Source organism: Lates calcarifer, linkage group LG2, assembly GCF_001640805.2.
Source record: "Lates calcarifer isolate ASB-BC8 linkage group LG2, TLL_Latcal_v3, whole genome shotgun sequence".
Taxonomy (NCBI): domain Eukaryota; kingdom Metazoa; phylum Chordata; class Actinopteri; family Centropomidae; genus Lates; species Lates calcarifer.
In genome coordinates, this window is record NC_066834.1 from 28240203 (window position 1) to 28258799 (window position 18597).

The 18597-nt window shown below is 40.2% G+C and overlaps 3 protein-coding genes across 5 annotated transcripts; 2 read left to right on the plus strand and 1 right to left on the minus strand.

Moving 5' to 3' along the window:
• The first annotated feature begins 2500 nt into the window (after positions 1-2500).
• On the plus strand, positions 2501-7039 carry cenpn (centromere protein N). Of its 2 annotated transcripts, none has more exons than XM_018667852.2 (10): positions 2501-2808; positions 3095-3140; positions 3252-3311; positions 3765-3838; positions 3957-4130; positions 4233-4334; positions 5313-5367; positions 5522-5631; positions 5815-5938; positions 6630-7039. In XM_018667852.2, exons 1-10 carry the CDS (start codon positions 2638-2640, stop codon positions 6752-6754), a joined length of 1041 nt encoding a protein of 346 aa, XP_018523368.1. In that variant the 5' UTR covers positions 2501-2637; the 3' UTR covers positions 6755-7039. The 2 variants fall into 2 exon arrangements, with proteins under 2 accessions (XP_018523368.1, XP_050933824.1); XM_051077867.1 differs by lacking the exon at positions 2501-2808 and adding an exon at positions 2835-2920.
• Positions 7040-7980: 941 nt separating this feature from the next.
• atmin (ATM interactor) lies at positions 7981-15577 on the plus strand. Its single transcript, XM_018667979.2, has 4 exons — positions 7981-8342; positions 10822-10947; positions 11255-11454; positions 11562-15577. The coding sequence occupies exons 1-4, from the start codon at positions 8052-8054 to the stop codon at positions 13345-13347; spliced, it is 2403 nt and encodes an 800-aa protein (XP_018523495.1). The 5' UTR covers positions 7981-8051; the 3' UTR covers positions 13348-15577.
• Positions 15578-16601: 1024 nt separating this feature from the next.
• On the minus strand, positions 16602-18484 carry si:ch73-103b9.2 (uncharacterized protein LOC100150067 homolog). 2 transcript variants are annotated; one of them, XM_018667980.2, is made up of 3 exons: positions 18294-18484; positions 17920-18150; positions 16602-17542 (listed from the first exon to the last, which is right to left on the minus strand). In XM_018667980.2, the coding sequence occupies exons 2-3, from the start codon at positions 18121-18123 to the stop codon at positions 16664-16666; spliced, it is 1083 nt and encodes a 360-aa protein (XP_018523496.1). In that variant the 5' UTR covers positions 18124-18150; positions 18294-18484; the 3' UTR covers positions 16602-16663. The 2 variants fall into 2 exon arrangements, with proteins under 2 accessions (XP_018523496.1, XP_018523497.1); XM_018667981.2 differs by having other exon boundaries at positions 17920-18175.
• Positions 18485-18597: the final 113 nt, after the last annotated feature.

The following is an 18597-nucleotide window of genomic DNA, read 5'->3' on the forward strand; positions in this document are numbered from 1 at the left end:
GAATTTACAGGTGGTGGAAGAGGTTTCTCAGTGCACCTGGATACTTTTAACGTTTGGTTGTTTTGGCCACTGATGCACGTGCACTCTTTCTTTCTTTCTCTCTCTCCACAAGTGTGGTCGTGACAACTGATGGCTGATGTCACTGATGGACATTAATGCTGTAATTTACATTATTCCACCTAACAATGCTGCTTTTTGCTCTTTGTGAGTATTGCAGAGATGATGACTGTTTAGTGGACAAAAGGTTCAGTTTGTCCCCAACTTATTTAACTAATGGACTTAATGTAGACTGGGTGGACCACCTTGATAGTAATTTCTAAGTAAGTAAGTAAGAGTATAAGTAAGGGTTTTTAAGTAAGATAGTAAGTAAGAGTACTCAGTGTTGTGAAGCTCTCAAATGACCTTTGAAAACAAAATTGGTTCACTGAAGGAACATTGTAGAATTTGCTTTTTGTCTTGAAATCTCTTGTGACATCTATCTATCTATCTATATTTGGGATCTTGCTGTTTAGATCTGGGTGGGGATTTTACAAGGATGGACTAGGTAAAAATATGAACTTGTTCTGGATGGTAGTGCAGCAGTTAGACTTTTGCCTCACAGCAAGATGGTTACGGATACAAACCCCAGGGATTTCCTATGTGGAGTTTGTTCTTCCTCTGTTTGCGTGGGTTCTCTCCAGGTACTTCAGCTTCCTCCCACAGTCTGAAGACATGCAGGTTAACTGGTGACTCTAAACTTCCCTGTAGGTGCAAAAGTGAGTGTGAATAGTTGTTTGTCTATCTATCAGCCCTATGATGGACTTGTGATCTGTCCAGTGTGTACCCTCTCTCTTGCCCAATGTCAGCTGGCGTTGACTCCAACCCCCCCATGACCCTTAAGGATAAGCGGTAGAGTATAATGGATGGATGTAGTTGTTCTGAGTGGGAAGGGGGATTACTGGGAGGGAAAAAAATACAAAGAAGGAGAAACATTATTTTGTGGGATTGCTTCTTATGTATTTAATGTTGATAGTGACTATGTGGACTGGTAATAAAGTCGTCAGGTAATAAGTCTAATTTGGAGAGGATAGTAAGAATAAGAATTAGCATGTACATGAACTACCTTAGCATACAAACATTTGTCCAAACCATACATGTACCTGTGGTGCTCATAATGATTATTACTGGACTTTAAAAATCTGAAATCCAGTACAGTAGGTATAAAAATGTGTTTGGTGACACTTTACAATAAAGCTTGCTGTGTTTAAATACATAAAAAGAAGTGCTGGTCTTTGAAATGACATTTTGAGTACGTGTACTATGGTTAATCTTCTCTGTTGCCCTCACATTCAGACACTGGCATATTAAAGTAATCTATTCCTGTGTCATAAATTCTCTATTTTTACTCTACCGATGTCACTGCAGCTCATTCAGGGAGTTAACAAACTAAAAGAGAAGGGAAACTACGACTCCTGGTGGACATATGACCCCACTGCAGCTTGCCCACTCACCTGTTTTGTTTGTGTTCATTTGTGCAGCCAGTGGTGAAACTCCTTGAAGGCATGGACCAGCTCCAGTTGGAGTGCTGTAAGTAACCCACATACATAAATGCAAACAAGCACACATGAGTGTACTGAGTCTCTGTATCTTCATACACACACACACACACACACACACACACACACACACACACACACACACACACACACACACACATTTTTATTATCTAATGTATTTCTATTTTTATTAGTGTAGGAATGGAGAAGTGGTTGATGGGATTGCAGCAGATGGTTTTTTCTCCTTCCAAATCTGTTTCTCCACTGAACACATCGGTATCAAAGTAAGTTTTACTGAAAATGCAGTTTTCTTTCTTTTTAAAAAATGTTTCAGCTGTTGTTTGATTGCAGGTGTCTGCTATGTGTCTATCAAGATGCCAGCATGGATGTGATTGGAATTTTTCTCTAGTTTTTCTGAAAAATCTGAACAGATTGACTTAGCATATACTGTATGTACATTTCTATAGACTTAACCTAAGCTCACATGGTGTGTATGATCTGTTGAATGAAGCTTGGTAACAGTTAGGTTCCTTTAACTAGTAATTTAATAGTTTTGTGACTTTAAAGGATGAGGCTAATAACAGTTCTAAGATCAGATTCTTAAACATATCCATATGCATTCAGCTAAAATGTAAAGATGTTATTTAAATTTAAATGCATTATGCAAACTGAACAAACTGGCAATTACTGAATTCGCTCACTAAATGTTTTATCATCTGCTTAGTTTAAAATGTATTTAAAATACTTTTAAATGTTTATTTGTTTAAATTAATTTTATTATTATTTATTATTATAACGTATGTTCTGAAATGTTCTAATGGAAAGATCGGTCCCCCCAGGGGCGCTAGTGGACGTTTGTATTGGTGGTAGGTCCTTTTACTGTCAGCAGCGGCAGTACCACTCCAACTCCACGGGAGGCGCTAGAGCGAGCGCGTAAGATTTTCTGGCAGTATCTGATTGGTCGATTCGTGTGCTGTTTTGTCGGCGGTTTGTTTGGATATTCTCAACTGATCTGTGCATGTTGGAGGCAGCCAAGGGTTTAATTTACCTCAAAACTATCGTCCAGTACAACAGTTAGATTTGGACTACTGTGTGACGAAGAATGGATGACTCCGCTAAACGCTTGTTGCAGCGATTTATGAGACGGATACCGACTCAGATGTTAAAAACAACGCTGGAGAAGTGGAGCCGTTTGACGGTGGCGCAACAAAAATCCTTGGATTTTACTCAGTCAAAATGGGCGTTGACGGAAGCACTGCTCGACATCTGTGAGGTTTGTGGTGCTGTTTCTGAAGTATAAGTTGTTATGTGAGATTTACAGTGTAACAAAAGTGGCAATCTTGTGGCTAGCGGAAGACACGTTCCTTACCAAAATGTTTGCTGAAGTGGGTCGTGAATTCAACGTTAAACACAGTCATACCGCGTTTAATGTTATTCCATTTGCATTTTACCGTGACTTCTCAAGACTTTTCAGTGGAGGTCAACATAATTTAGATTTAACTGGCGTTTGCGTTGTTTCCTTTCCGTTAACCTCACTTCTTTTTTCTTTCTGTTCACAGGAAAATAAATGGACAACTAAACACATCTCAGAACTCGAAATGATATGTAAGTTAAAAGTGGAATTATTTGTCACAATCATTTGGGCTTGAGTAGCAGTCTTATCATCCCATCAACCCATCGACCCTTAAGTGTCACTTTGTTTTCGTTGTGTCTCAGATGTCATTGATAATCCAAACCAGGGGATGTGGCATGCCTTCCAGCTCATGGACCCTGAAGGTATGTTAAAACAAGAATATGCATCTTATACAGTGTACAGTATACAGCTTTTTATTCTGACCTAACACTGCAGTTGCTGGTGGATCAGGGTTTTCCTTCTGGTTGAATGTTTGTTCACTTTAATCAGTCAAATAACCTGCTGGGATTTAGGCAATCATGTGTTACAGTAATATAACAAGGTAAATATTTATTGGGCTTTGTATAGGTGTCTCACCATCATGGATTCTATTGAATTCTGATTTGAACTCTGATCTGGCCCAAATTATACAATACATTGTGAATGTCTCAACAGTGTTAGGCGTGTGCACTGGGTGAAGTTTAGTAGGTTAAATAAAGATATTCACATATTGGCTGTTAATAGAAGTAGCAGCAGCAGTATTTGGATGGAATAGATTTATCTTACGACCCTTTTAATGTAGATTTAAATATTTTGAGTCTGTTTCTCTGTTACAGATGATGCTCACTCTGTAGAACTGACACAGTTCAAGGAGCAATTTAAATCTCACCTCAGCGAGCTCATAAGACATGTAAGTCAGATATTCATCCACAATCCTACTATACATTTGCATCAATAAAATATATTTCATCTGCTTCTCTGTGTTTAACATCATATATTAAAGGTCTTCTTTTGACTTTGCTTTCAAGGTGTCTGTTAAAATTAAGAAGCACACAGATGAAGCTGTATGGATTCGGATTGCATGGGGAGACAGCTACTCTCGGCCCAACCACCTGAAACCAACGTATGTTGTTCACTATCTTCAAACCCCCTATGTCTTTGTGACCAGCCTGACTTCAAAACAAAAGCCCCTATTATCCCAGGTGAGGAATGAAATTCTTATTTAGATATTGTTCATACAGTTGCCGCGGCAGCAGTTTTTTCTGTCTTTCTGTTCCCCTCTAAAAGAGTGATTCTCTTTGCAGGCCTTGGTTCTGTCCACCAGACATCACGCTATTAAGGATGCTAACCTCAGTGGAAAGAAATTCACGGCCATTAGAGACCTGCTGATGAGGCAGTATCAACAGGTAAGCCTGTGGTGATTACAACAGAACAGTGTTTCCAAGTAACCTTAATCTTGAACTCCACATATGCACGCTTTCTTGTTTTTTGGCTACATTGTTTCATTTGATTAACGTACCGGTGCTTGGTTGTAACACTGTGAATTTCCCGTGCGGATTAATAAAGTATCTATCTATCTATCTATCTATCTATCTATCTATCTATCTATCTATCTATCTATCTATCTATTGCCAGGTTGCACGCTGTGCGATACATAAATAAACAATTTAAGTTGAGTGTTACTTATGATTTTGCCTCTGAGGATTCATCCATATAAACTAGGTTAGAGTGTACTACTCTATTACTCCATTATGTATTGGAGAGTTTCTGATTTAAGTAGAGCTATCTTTAGTTACGTTTGTTAAAGCTGTATACTAATGTAAGGAAAGGGACCTTGATGACGAAAAATACAATAAAATATAACATATAATCCACTTCCACTTCAGCTACACTTAAAATTTTTACCTTTTTGGAGAGGAACAGATATTTGATTTATTCCAATATTTATCACTGATAACAAAGCTTTTACAATACTAACAAAATGAATTGTGAAAAGACTCACACATTGTTGTCATCACTATTCAGATATTTGTGATTAAGGGGAAATTCTGTCAAAGGTATTACAGTATATCTGTTGTAAATGTCAATAATATTGTAGAACAATTTCCTTATTCAAGTTTGACCTTTGCACTTAGATTGTTTGTGGCTGTTTTCACTGGTTTAGATAAAAGGATTCAAGTGCCGTCTTGCTGTAACTCTACTAGTTGTGTGTTTGAATATAATCAAAACTGTTATAATAGCTCACTTGGTATAGCCTAAGAAAATATGAGTTTTTGATAACAGCTATGGAAGCCAGTTTATGTTTAGAAAAAGATTGAACTGATGTATATTGTGAATTTTGTTTGTGAGTAGCCTCTAACTTTTTCTTGTTTGTTTTATTCTAGGCATTTCCCACCAAGTATCCCAGTCCTCTTAAAGAAAAGAATCAAACAGTCTCAAGTATGTTTATCAAATCATTTGATCTGCCCAAAGCTGCTTTAATATTTTTTGTATGATGTCACACATAGTTTATTTAGCTTAATGTATTTGGCCTTAATATGTAGTTCTTGTCATATTGTCATTTTATTTATTAGTATTAATTTTGTATTTCTAGACCCACTTATAGAAAGAGAACAAGCTGGACCTGCAGCAAACAGACTTCAGATGGCCTGTGAGGCCTTTGGTGATGGGATGTTACCTCAGCTACAGTCTGCAGTATACAAGGTACTGTGACGCATGCTTGTGTCCAAAATACTGAGTGTGTTGAGTAGAACAGTAGCTGAATATTAGAATCAAAGAATCAAAGGTCACAACTCACTGTCTCACTATATCAGTGCAAACATGAAAAAGTTCAGCATCACCCTGTGCTGCTATCGTCTGAATTGTATTTTATGTATCTTTCCTCAGCTGGAGACAAAATTCAGAGACCAAACCAACAAGACCATGACAGAGCGGGAGGAGTCTTTCAGATGTGTCGTCAAATTTGCAAGCACCAACCTCCTGGAATCACTAAGAGACTGTGCTTCCTCAGGTACCAGGAATTTGTTTGTCGCACCCATGAAACAAACCACTTGTGTCTCAGGATGAAAATTTTTATTTACATTGTAACTCAATAAACAGCAAACAATTTAGTTTCATACTACTTGCAGTTCCATAAATGACCACAAGAGGGCACATGCACACCAGAGGGTTGCTGATACTGTAATACTCTTACACCTCTCTTTATGAAAATGTCATTGTTAGGGCAAGTGTTATTTTCTGAGTATATGTTTTTTTTTTACCTGTCTGTCCCTGAACCTGCCTTCCTTTTTTTCAACCATCTTTGGAGAACTCTTGTACATTAACCAGTGAAGGTGGAAACCCATAGCAACAGGTAGAGAGTGAGATTTCCTGTCACAGAGAGAGAAAGAGATACATGCAGTCAGGTTTATCTAAATGTTTCCAAATGTTCTTCAGTTGCAGTTGCAGTTCCTGTCTTCCAGAAAAGATATAAGGGGCAAAGATTGAATGATATTCTTTGCTTCTGTCAGCAATAATTAGACAAGAAAGAACTTTTGGAACTTTCTGTCCTTTCTACCATGGATTTCTGCTTGTATTACTGTTCAGACAAATAGCTGCGATTAACTATCATGTCAACAAATTCAGAAATAATTGTGATTACAGTTGTTTTTAAAAGTCAGTTCAACTAATTGAATGATTGAATGTATTTTTCTATTTTACAGGAATTGCCTCCACTCCTGTCACCCCTCTGCTCTCATCCATACCTCTGAAAGGAAGAAATTACTTTGTCATCACAGACAATAGCCCTGGTCCCTCCTCACAAATGCATCAAAAAACTGATGGTTAACAGACCATTGATTTAAAGGACTCAAGAGTGTGGCTTTTTTTCTACAGCCCACCCATGATTTGCTTTTAATATTCTATCACTGATCTTATTGTGAAGATGGCTCTTGAAGTGTCATGGCTCTTTGGATTTCAGAATCAGTTAATGTCGTCTTCTATCTTAATTTTGTTAGGTGGCAATGGACAATTGTCATTTTATTATCTTTTGTTGCAGTACAGATGGCAGAATGTTGCTGCCATCAAATGTTATATATGTCCATGTTGAAAATAAAAGCAGGATTTTCAGTAATTGTGAAGTTTGTAACTTTTGTCCTCTTCATGTCATTTCACCCTGTTCTGTCTGAAAGAATATAACAAAGATACAGTATGTCCTGAGTGGAACAATTTATGGTTGATAAACTATGTGATGGCGACACTATTTCTAAACGACCTCAGACATTTCTGTGCCACAGTTATTCACTTAGAGGCAGACAAGCTAATGCTGGGCAGTAATATTTACACAGCCAATGTTTAGTTGAGGCTCAAATGAGAAAATCATGGTTCCTCTGTCAGAGCTAAGCAATGAAGTTGCTAAACTGGATACTATTTCTTTATTTTTGTATGAGCTACGGCCCAAGTAGTGTGTGTAGGGTTTGCTCACTCTTTCTTTTTTTTTTAATGCACTTTAAGTAGGAGTAAAAAAATGCTTAGCATCTCTTCCAGCTAACAACACGTGGGGCATATTAATACTTTTTAAAATACGATTAACTCATACACAGGTATTAACATGTTAATTTAAAAAAAACAGCCACATTAGGAACAGGCGTGACAATAATTTTCAAACCTTTTGGTGCATCAAAGCCAGGACAAACAGACTGGTAAAACAGTTTCTTCTCGAGAGCCATCACCACCCTGAACTCTCACACACAACGACCCCACCATCGACATCGACATAACATAGACTGTGCAATATGCCTCACTCTGTGCACTTAACTATTTAACTGCACAACCGTCCTGTGCAATACATTCACACCTATACCTCATTGTACATAGAGTCGCACTGTTTTTTTTTTTTTAATATCTTTTCTATATATTCTTTTTGTTTCTGTATATTTGCACTGTAAAGGAGAAGCTCTCCAATCTCGTTGCACTTTTAGTATAATGACAATAAAGGGCATTCTATTCTATTTTATTTTGCAAAACGGAAGTATAATAATTATACGGATGTGACGTAGTTTCCGCTCTCGGGCGTCCTCTTGAGTGGAAGGCAACGAACCAGCCTTTCAGGCAAAACTGAGGGACGTTATGCTGCCTCTCATTCAATGCTGCTGCTGCTGCTGGGGCTCTCTGCCAACCACAGAATGGACTGTCAACACAGAAACATGGCTGCCTCTGCAACGGGCAAGGCGAATAACAGAGATAACACTACCACAGACAGTCCGAAATGCCACGAAGAGTCTCTGTCACAGTCACGGGAAATAATAAAACCTACCATCACGGAGCTGACCAAAGAAGTGAGGACGAACATCCTCTGCACCGTGGAAGGATGTGGCAAGATTCTCCCAAACACACCTGCACTGAACATGCATCTTGTGAAATCACACAGAATAAAGGTAAACGCTGACAAAACCTGGTTAATGTTCATGTGGGTCAGAGGAGTGTGTTAACTGCGACGCTAACTTGGCTAACGCACTGTCGACTAAATATTGGTACAAAACTGGAAAACGCAAGTCATCCATAACAACTTCGTGTAAGCTAACACATACTAGTGATGCTTAGCAAGCACGGCGTAATAGTTAACGTTAGGTAAAAAGTTTATTTTGTTAGTTTTACTGTGGACGAAGCTCCGTGACGTTTAGTTAAGTTTACTATTAGCGAGCTAGCTACATTACAACAAGCTACCTATGTTATCAGTTAGTGATTTGGATCACACGTGATGATCAATGCTTTCTGCGTTTTAGATTCCAGATCCACACCCTCACTGTCAGAGGTCGACTAGTAGTTCAGAGCAGCAATGTGGGGAGTATCTGATTTAGCTGTGTTAGTGTGTGTGTGTGTGTGTCTGTGTGTTAGTGTTAGTGTGTGAAAGGAAGAATTTGTTTACTTATTGAATGGTAAGAGTCCTCATCTTTCAAATACGACCGCACGAGCACTATTGATTTTCTTGTCAATACTTTACTGTCGGCAAAATGGAGGCAGTCTAGTCATTAGGACCAAACTCTACCTCTGACCCCAGTTCCTGTATGTCCTCGCTGGGCTGGGCTATTTCGTGGGAGGCAGTAATTCACTGTCTCCCCTCCATGAATGAAGTTCTTTGCTGGGGAAAGCTGCCTTTTGTCCTGCAATAGACTAAGCTCTTTGTTTAAAAATAGGTGAATGTGAGAATTTGAATGAGCTCTTAGAAGTAGTCCATTTGGCCCATCTAGAACAGGATTTAAAGGCCCAAATTTGTGGTATTACCATCCTGTCTGAGAACACACTCAGAAAGTTTGAATCTGTTACAAAGTCAATAAGGATTTAGATATAGGTCTGTTTTACTACAGTGTCTAAATGTTGCTGGTATAAACAAACCTCTGGAAGCTACAGGAAACTTTTGATTCCATTTACTTCCTGCTCTTTGGGAATTCATGTACTTCATTGTCTGTCACTTGGAGAGTTACAGAAGATTACACTTATGTATGTTGATTGTTAATCGCAGAGCCACACTTTTATCACAGATTGTGCCTTGGGTGTGAAGTGAGAAAAGAAAGCAAGTGGCAGTGCTTCAGTAATAGTCTTTGAGAAAAGAAGCACAGATTGAGCATGATATTTTTAATGCGCAGCTCTGTGAAAGTTATGTCAGCAGTGGTAATGATATTCTGGTTGACATGATGACAAAGTGCTTAAATGCTGGAATTACTCACTCTGTATGCTCCCTCTGCATTATTCATGGAGTCAAACTGTAAAAAATGAGGCATGATGAAGAACGCTACATCTGTTTATATTAAATCCACTTCAACACCACTGTTGCCCTACTGCTTCACTGCACAGCAGCAATGTAATTGCTGATCAGTGACTACTGTTCATGTTTCTTTGGGTAGCTGTTTCCCCATGAATACTGATGCATTTCATTTGAGCTTGTGCACTCAGCCCAGTTCAGACTCCTTTCATAAGGCTAATGTGACTGTTGTGGCTTTTAGCTGTCTTTCTATCCATATCGCTCCCTAGCAGCAAGGAAAAACTGAGTTTAGAGACTGTTACTCTGTTTTAACATGGTGTAGTACTGTCTCCCAGAAAAAGGAAATAGCATCAGCAATGGCTACTGAAGAGGCTGTGGACTGACCCTGGTGTAGCTGATGACAAATAATGTCTTGACATGACTCAGGATTCAGCCTATGACCATATGATGTAGCTGAAGTAAAGCACAGAATACATTTTAATGCTAACTCCTTATGATTAACCAGAGGGGTGTTTGTCAGCTTCAGCTGCTCTGCTCCCTCTAGTGTTACAGCAGACAGAGGTGACCTTGACCACTGGAAGCCTGTAGCATTGATGACTATTATGGAGTGTGATGGTTTTGTCTGTTCCACAATGCATCATACATTTATGTAGGTGCTATTTTCTTTAAAAAGCATCATGCTATACATCAGCCAAAAATTACTGTAATGATACAATGTGCCAACAGCTGGTTTAGCAAGCCTACCATGGGATGGTGAGAGGAGGTGTTGTACAGCAAACTGTCAAATCCCAAGTGCTGCTTAGTGCATTCATTTCATTTTCAGTTATGTAAAGCAGTGCCTGTTACAGAAATGTGGTTTCTTGTATGATGTTACATCTTTAATACATGTTCAACCACACTGTCTAAAGAAAGCAAGACAATGTACAACCATCAGTTTTATTTTTGTAATCCTAATAATACCTTTGAAAGAAAACTGAATATCAAAAGAGAACATTTTGTATATTTGATGTACAGCACAGATTCTTTAAGTAATAACATTTATAATAATCTTTATACTCATTGTAAGTTAAGGGTATTGTCTTAGCATCTAAAACAGAAATATCACTTTTCTTTGTCCTCTTTTTTTTGTCTTTTTCTGTCATTGTCACCCTTAGGATGGTATTGTCAATCCCACGGTCAGAAAGGACATGAAGGGCTCTCAGAAGCTTTACTGCTGTCCCATTGAGGGCTGTCCCAGGGGGCCTAACAGACCCTTCTCCCAGTTCTCCCTGGTTAAACAAGTAAGTGTTTCCTCCAGTGATGTGTAAGGCTATGCTTATGATCAGTGGAGAAAAACGACGAGGTCTCAATTACTCAGCACCAAATATATTACAAAAATCATTTTACAGGAAAGATGTAATACTGTCTATATAACAGGGATTGTGTATGGATCCTGTCACTTTGCTTTTAGGTGTTTGTATCATGATTTTTTGTGCTGTTATTTAAAAGCTCTACATTTTTAAAGATAGTTATGATATATGTTTAAAACTGAAGTTTAAAGATATTATACGCAATATATTCTTTGCTATTTGATTTGTTTCATTGTAGCACTTTATGAAGATGCATGCTGAGAAGAAACACAAGTGCTCTAAGTGCAACAATGGCTACAGCACAGAGTGGGACCTGAAAAGGCACATAGAGGACTGTGGGAAGACCTACCACTGTACATGTGGCTGCCCCTACGCCAGCAGGGCTGCTCTACTCTCACATATCTACAGGACAGGACATGAGATTCCTACGGAACACAGGCATGTACATACATAACCAAGGGTGCTTTTTACTGGAACTTTGTTTAAGGTCTAGCGAAATATTTATTTTGACTGACTTCCCCTGTATCTGTTTTGTTTCTTTGCAGAATTCCTCCAGTAAAAAAGCGTAAGATGGAGAAACTGTTAAGTGGCTCTGAAAAGGTTAAGACCAGTGAGTCAACCTGTCAGATCCTGCCTGCTACTAAAGAGCTGACAGAGACTTCTCTCTCATCTGATACAACTGTTCACATCCCAGACTTAGTGAGTCAGAGCTCCAACCCCCGCAAGAACCTTCAGAAGTTGCTTCTACCAAAGCCCAAGATGGCATTGGTCAGTGTTCCTGTGATGCAGCTGGCCCACCTGCCTGTCCTCCTCCCATCCACAGAAAGTGGGGCTCTGAGGTCTGTGGTGCTGGCAGTAGACAGTCAAGGCTCCGTCAGCACCCTTCACCTCCTGCCGCAAGCTACAGGAGCAATGGTGCCCCAACTTGATGCTAAGAGTTTGGGTTTTAAGGATAGCATGCCTTCTTCCCGCTCTAGCCTGGGGCCTATTAGCACAGGGGTCCAGGTCAGCCTGGACCCTGCGGGTGCAGAGGACTCACCCAGCAGCCTGGCAGGACAACGGGGAAGAAGCACCTCAACCAACATTCAGACAGAAAAATCGTACTTGTCAAAAATGCCCACAGGGGTGGGTGTTGGTGAGGGAATAGGCTTGTGTTCTGTGGGTGAGTCCTCAGTGTCGTCCTGCTCCCAAACAGACATCAGCGTGAGTGCTCAAGTTCTCCTCCCAGTCAGTGTTGAAACCCAGACATTCTCTTCCCGAGCCAAAGCCACATCCTCTATTGGAGCTCAGACTGACAGCCAGTGCCTGAGCCAAATTCCTTGTTCCTCCTCATCTGTACCCCCATACAAAACCAGGCAGACGCAGACACACTTTGCCATGCCACAATCAGAGGAGAAGGCTCAGGACCAGGCTATCATGTGCACTGACCTATTTGGCAGTGACTCCCTGAGTGTCTCCACACAGACAGCTCTGGACATAGATGACACCCTCACTGCTGCAGGAAGCAGTATATATGAGGACTCAAAGTCAGCAGGTGGTATGTGTTTTGGGGTGCAGACAGATGAGCTCAACTCAAACAACATGGCAGACAACCAGACCCAAACGATGACCTTGTTAAATGACCTTGAAAACATTCTGTCTGACAGCATGTCAGGTCACCAGGTGCTCACTGAGGCCTCTGCAGGCTGTGGTTCAGGTCTGGGCTCTGTTCAGGAACAAAACAATGGCATAGATTTTGACTTTGAGGAGTTCCTCAATGCCGTGCATATCCAGACACAGACAGAGGAGAGTGAACTGGGAGGACTGGGTGGCGACACACCTCTGGAGTCTCTGGACATCCAGACCCAGACGGACTTCCTCCTGATGGATGAATTGGACCAAAGCGAGGGACCAAGTCGAACCCAAGCCAGTGATCTAGAGCTGTTTGATACTCAAACTCAGACCGACCTCAATTTCCTGCTGAACGCTGGAAGCCACATGCCCCTGAGCAGCATCCTGCGGCATTCGAGTTTTTCTATGAGCACTGAGTCGTCAGACACAGAAACGCAGACAGACCTCCCGTCATTTGCCACTGGCCTCTCTGCTCAGACCCCTGTCAGTCAGGGTGAGCACGCAAGGCTGCTGAACAGCACAGAGACCCAGACCGTGACCAGCCAGGCAGAAGGCCTGGGACACCTCTTCCTGACCAGCAATGAAACACAAACTGTCATGGATGACTTCTTGACAGCAGACCTTGCGTGGAATATGGAGTCCCATTTCAGCTCTGTGGAAACCCAGACATGTGAGGAGCTTTGCGCTCTCTTTCAGCACCCTGAGAAACCCAACAGCTGAAGCTCCATTAGTGAAGCTGCCTAAGCTTTTGCAGTACAGGTTTCTGATATCTTCCTATAAGAGGAATCAGTCCATGCTGTCCTCTGGTGGACCATAGTCTTAGCAGTAAGAAGTCTGCGAAAATGTCTTTGAACATTCCACTGGGGGCATCCTGTCCAGAGCATTTCCAGGTATATATCCTGTCTGCTCTGCTGCACTTTATTAGCTCAATGGGCATGGTTTATCAGCTCCTCTGACAGTTTACATATTTATTTGCACATAAAAAAAACATATTGTACATGTCTTGTCTTACATGCCAGTTTACTTCTAAATTTCAGTGCATAACCACTATGACTGGTTTTCACTGTTTGATCTTACTAGCAGCTTAACAGCGACTGAACATTTCATCAATGTTAGATCTACACTTTAAAGGGATGGCATCTTTTGCTGTGCATAGCTATCAAGAAAAGGCTTATAAAATTGTTACCATGTATAACAGCCCTCAGATATGCATATAACACATGAACACAATTTCATCTCAGCTGTACAGTATACAATATTGTACATTTAGTTTACATATGTTCAAAATGTGCATGGAGCCTTCACTCGGTCAGCAGCACATATGTTAAATATCAGCTCTCGGCTTGTGTATCTGATGGATGCCTCTTTGACGTTGCCTTGTCAGCAGCAGCAAGACTGCAATTTCTGAATTATATCCTAGCAAGCTTCACAGCCAGTGGAAAACGTGACCAGAGGAAATCTATTAGCTTTGCGTTTTATAGAATTAAAACCCCACAAAGCCTTCGACAGTGAGCAAGGCGATGATCAAAGCTGTTGTAAGATGCATCTCTGAAATATACCGTTACTCATACAGATGTGGCACAAGTACAAATGAAATGTTTATGTCTTGTCAATTGTTGCACAGCTTTTTGTTGAAATGTGACTGTGAAGTATGATGTTTTGTAAACACCTTTTTGTGTCTGGGTCTCTGTAGCTAAGCAGTCAGTTCAAGTCAGTAAGCAAAATAGGCTCTCATTGTCCTTGACTTATTCATTAGCTGGGTGTAAGTGTATACAGTAGCAGTGCTCTGTGCTGAAGTGATCCAGTAATGTAAACTGTACAGAAACACATGGCTGATTAGAGCTAGGATTAGCACAGAGTTATTGTATGTATTCACCACCTTATTTTGACTGAAAGGAGTCCTGTTGAATATCTTCTATGAAAATCATTAATTTCCACCCTTAATAATTTGGACACAATATTTTTATTTATTTAAACTCTTTTTAATCTATTCTCCAAGCAACTAAACTTAATGTTTTGATTGTGTTTTTCATTATACTGTTGCACTGAGTTACCTCATTAAGCATAGGCACCACATACAGACTGTGTTCTACTAGGGGACATGGAGCTGTAGGCCTTGTTTATTTGTTTGTTTTGTTACGTTGGTGCCTTAACCCAAGTATTAACTTAAGTTCTGTTACAAACAATTGAATTTGCTGCTTTGAGGTAAAATATCTATCAGAATTATACGAGAATATGTTTTGGAAAATGACACTGAAAAATTGTCAGAATCTTTTCGGTCTTTGCTTTGCATGTTTAATACATTCTGTATTGATATTTTCATCTTGGTTGCATGAAATATTGGAATGTTCCTAATCGTTCTCCATAGTTCCTATGGAAAGATTTGTGTTCTGTCACATGAAAACAATGCTATGCAGCATTTTATGGAAGAAATTTGTTTGACACGTCATTATTTTTATGGATAGGGTGGTAAATGTTACAGTTTATAGATGTTTGTAGAAACTGAGGAATGTACAGAACATGACACTGTGCCCAAGTATAACATGCTCTATTTTTCTGAACCATATCCAAACAGTTTAAGGATAATTTCCCTGTGTTAATTAGGATTTGACACTCATATTAAATGTCAGCATTTCTTGTATTAAGATTTGTACTTCTAGTTTGTGGTTCTCAAAAACAAATACAGCATAGCTGCTCCCCACTGGTTTAGTGGCATGGGGAAAATGGCTTGCTTAAAACAGAACTATGTGTAGAAGCCTTGTCAGTCTCAAGTGTCAGTTACAGTGCTTTATTTTCTCTCTGTAGGGAGTGCATGCTGATATTTTCCCAGCACAAAATATTTGTTTTAACTAAATTTGAGTTTTCTTGCCTGTATGTGTAGAGTTAATGGTTGCCTTGATTATTTGTTGAAACTACACTACAGATGTTATTAATAAACAGCTGGAAATTATATTCTGTGTTCCTTGTCAGTTAATATAAAACAAAGGTAGAGGGAAAAAAAAAACTCAAACAATACAAAAAGGGAAACTAGAGTGCATGTTGCCATGACCTGTGTCCACAAAGTGCAACAGTCAGACTGCTGCTTTATTTCAGCTCTGAGTTTTTATGTTTAGCATAAGGGTATAAAGTGCACAGGTTTTGGTGATGCCTTCTTCAGCATACAAAGCATTTTGTTCTCCTGTGTGAAACTTAGAAACTTTTCCTACTTTATTATCTATCTTTACAGATAGAGCTAGTCTTAACAAATCAGTTTTAAGTAACTATTTTATTTTACATGGACATTCAGATATGACAAAAGTTTGGTTTATATAGGTTAACACTGCAGACTATTTTTTATTTTACAGGGCAGCTAAATACCAAAGAGGTAGTATAACAAAGCAAAGTAGCTCATCCCAGTTTAAATTGTACTGCTATAACTGTCTGGTCTTTGGAGACCAATGTGACACACAGTATATTTAATTCTCCTGTGTGGATCACAGTACAATATTGCACTGATAGCCCTTGTATATTGCATTACCACATCCACAACCACCAGGAATCACTTACTGACTGATATAAAACTGAAGATGCACCACAGTTTGGCCACACTTAACAGTGTGTATAGACAGAAGCTACAGTGCAGTACTAAAGTTCTAACAGCTTTAAAGTAGCTTGTAGTTTAAAGAGCAGAGCATGCGAGGCAGGCACACAGCCAGGCTTTGTATCAGGTAGTTGCACCGTTGCTAGGTAACTAGAACAGCTGAAAAAGCACTTGTGGGAACTGGTCAGAACAAAATAAAGACCCAAATGACATATAAAGCTTAAGATTTCAGTGTTATGGTGAGTAAGCTCTGAACCATGACTGAACAATAAAACCAAAGTAATGACCTCTGCAATTAGTAACTTTTATGATGCAGTGAGACTGATCAAAAATATGATAAGATAGGTTTTACTTGGTTGAACCTGAGAGTTTAAAGTTGTTATATACTTGAACAGACATTTCAGCGTTTTATTTCACAGGCCTCATACAGCATGACAGAATTCACAGTCTTGTTCCTTAAGAGAACAGGCAGCTGGGGAGCATATGGGCTTGTGGACCTGTTGTAGTGCTGGCATGGAGGGCCTGTGTGAGGCTCTTGCCCATCGAGTAGCTCCTGTGGTGCACTGTGTCAGGTTTGGAAGACATAGGTACCTGATACCTCTTGGGGATAGAAACACTCACAGCAGAGAACAAGTGGGGGTTATGACATGTCCGGTACTTGGAGGTCAGGGCTGCAGAGTGATTTGGAGGCTCTGTGTTAGCAACAGGGTCCACTCTTGTCCCTCTGGTCTCACTCCTCTTATCACACATGAAACAGTTTTCCTCTAAGGTTTCTCCCTCTGAAGCCTTCTTGCCACTGCAGAGCTGTCCACTGGCCTTGGGATTCAGGTGCGGTGACTTGATCGGTGGTAAAAATGTGAAGTTTTTAATGGGAACCACTGTGTTATTGGGCCTGTGGCTGTGTTTCTGAGGCTTAGTGAGTCTGGTGTCTGACACAGAGTATTTTGAGGACAGGTGGAGGGGCTGCAAAGGGATCTCTCTGAGCATCCCTTCCTCCTCTATCTTTTGGTCACATGAGAATGTGTGTGATGTGGTTTTCTGCATGGCTTTGAGGACTTGCCATGCTGAGGCATCTTGCTGCAGAACTGCCACAGCAGTGTTACTCCAAGATCCCACCTGCTGATTCAAAGCCGTAGATTTCTTAAAGATGTTCTGAGGGTCTGCCTGTGACTCATAGCGGTGCTCTGCAGTGCTGGCTGAGCTGTCTGCATTGGCGAGTGCTGGCTCAACAGACAAGGGGGTCGGGGTGTCAGCCTCCTTATGCTTTGGTTTCTTGAATCTCTTCTGAGTCACAAGTATACAGCTCAGCGGAGCAACTCGAGCCCAACCCCGGACCTGTTTTAAAATTAAATGTATTGTTATATGAAAAAAAAAAAAAATTTTTAAACTGATAAAGCAAAGGAATTACTTCTTGTACCAAGTTAAGATTAAAAGTTACGTAGCTGAAATGATGCTAATATTGGTGTTGATACCGATGTGAGAAAAAATACAATATAGATATATTGGGTTATATCAACAGGTGGGAATATAATTCATCAGAAATTTGCTTTAGATATTTCATATATTTGTTCTCCTCAATGAAAATGAAACTCCAACTGGGACGGAGTACACTTGATTAGAATCAACATGTGCACTTGGTACAACCTACTTAAAGGTAACATTAACTACATCAGATAAAGGCAAGCATTAAAGGTCTGCACTCATCCACTTACAGCTTCTTCCAAACCAGAGTAACAGTGATACTCATATGGCTCCAGTTCTTTCAAGAAGTCCTCCTCGCTAATATCTAGAAGGACATCAACATGTCTCCTCTCTGGTGCCTTATGAGGCCGCTCTCCAACGGTGTCCTCCTGTGCTGGAAGCTCCTTGTCTGATTCACCCACAGCTGTGTGATCCACTTCTTTTGAGGTCGCCATTATTTAGTTAGCTTATCATGGTCGGCTCTAAAAACGGATAAACCATGTTAACCTGTAAAACATTTATTTGAATGTGCTTTAAGTCGAGTTACTCAAACGGTTTTGCTTTAAACGCTAGAAACCTTGAAAATTAACGTTATACCAGTTTGTCAAATTCTGACTTCACTCACCAAATTTGGGCAGGCCGAATCCCTGTTGCATCTTGATTGGGTTGGTAATATCAATATTCCCATATCAGGAATCACCGATCATAAAGAAGCGCTGCTATCGGTCGTGATAGCTTTTCTCTGGTCGACAGTTTTCCCCAACACAGAAGTGTAGAGGCTGTGAATGCCTTTACAGAGCAGCCGCAACGCTGTCGTCATGACAACCCATAGAGGCAGCACCGGAAAGACGTGACGTAGAGAAAAGGGGAGGGGCTGAGTGCGCTGCTGCTGCAGCCCGGTCTGCTTCAGATAAATTATTACGTCTGTT

Bases quoted from the DNA above. Each gene is read 5' to 3' on its own strand.
- si:ch73-103b9.2 (XM_018667980.2), bottom strand. From the start codon at position 18,123: ATGGCGACCTCAAAAGAAGTGGATCACACAGCTGTGGGTGAATCAGAC. The intron at 17,543-17,919 runs GTAAGTGGATGA...ATTTTAAAACAG, and splicing joins ACTCTGGTTTGGAAGAAGCT to GTCCGGGGTTGGGCTCGAGT.
- cenpn (XM_018667852.2), top strand. From the start codon at position 2,638: ATGGATGACTCCGCTAAACGCTTGTTGCAGCGATTTATGAGACGGATA. The intron at 3,839-3,956 runs GTAAGTCAGATA...TTTGCTTTCAAG, and splicing joins TCAGCGAGCTCATAAGACAT to GTGTCTGTTAAAATTAAGAA. The intron at 5,632-5,814 runs GTACTGTGACGC...ATCTTTCCTCAG, and splicing joins TACAGTCTGCAGTATACAAG to CTGGAGACAAAATTCAGAGA.
- atmin (XM_018667979.2), top strand. From the start codon at position 8,052: ATGCTGCTGCTGCTGCTGGGGCTCTCTGCCAACCACAGAATGGACTGT. The intron at 8,343-10,821 runs GTAAACGCTGAC...TGTCACCCTTAG, and splicing joins TGAAATCACACAGAATAAAG to GATGGTATTGTCAATCCCAC. The intron at 10,948-11,254 runs GTAAGTGTTTCC...GTTTCATTGTAG, and splicing joins AGTTCTCCCTGGTTAAACAA to CACTTTATGAAGATGCATGC.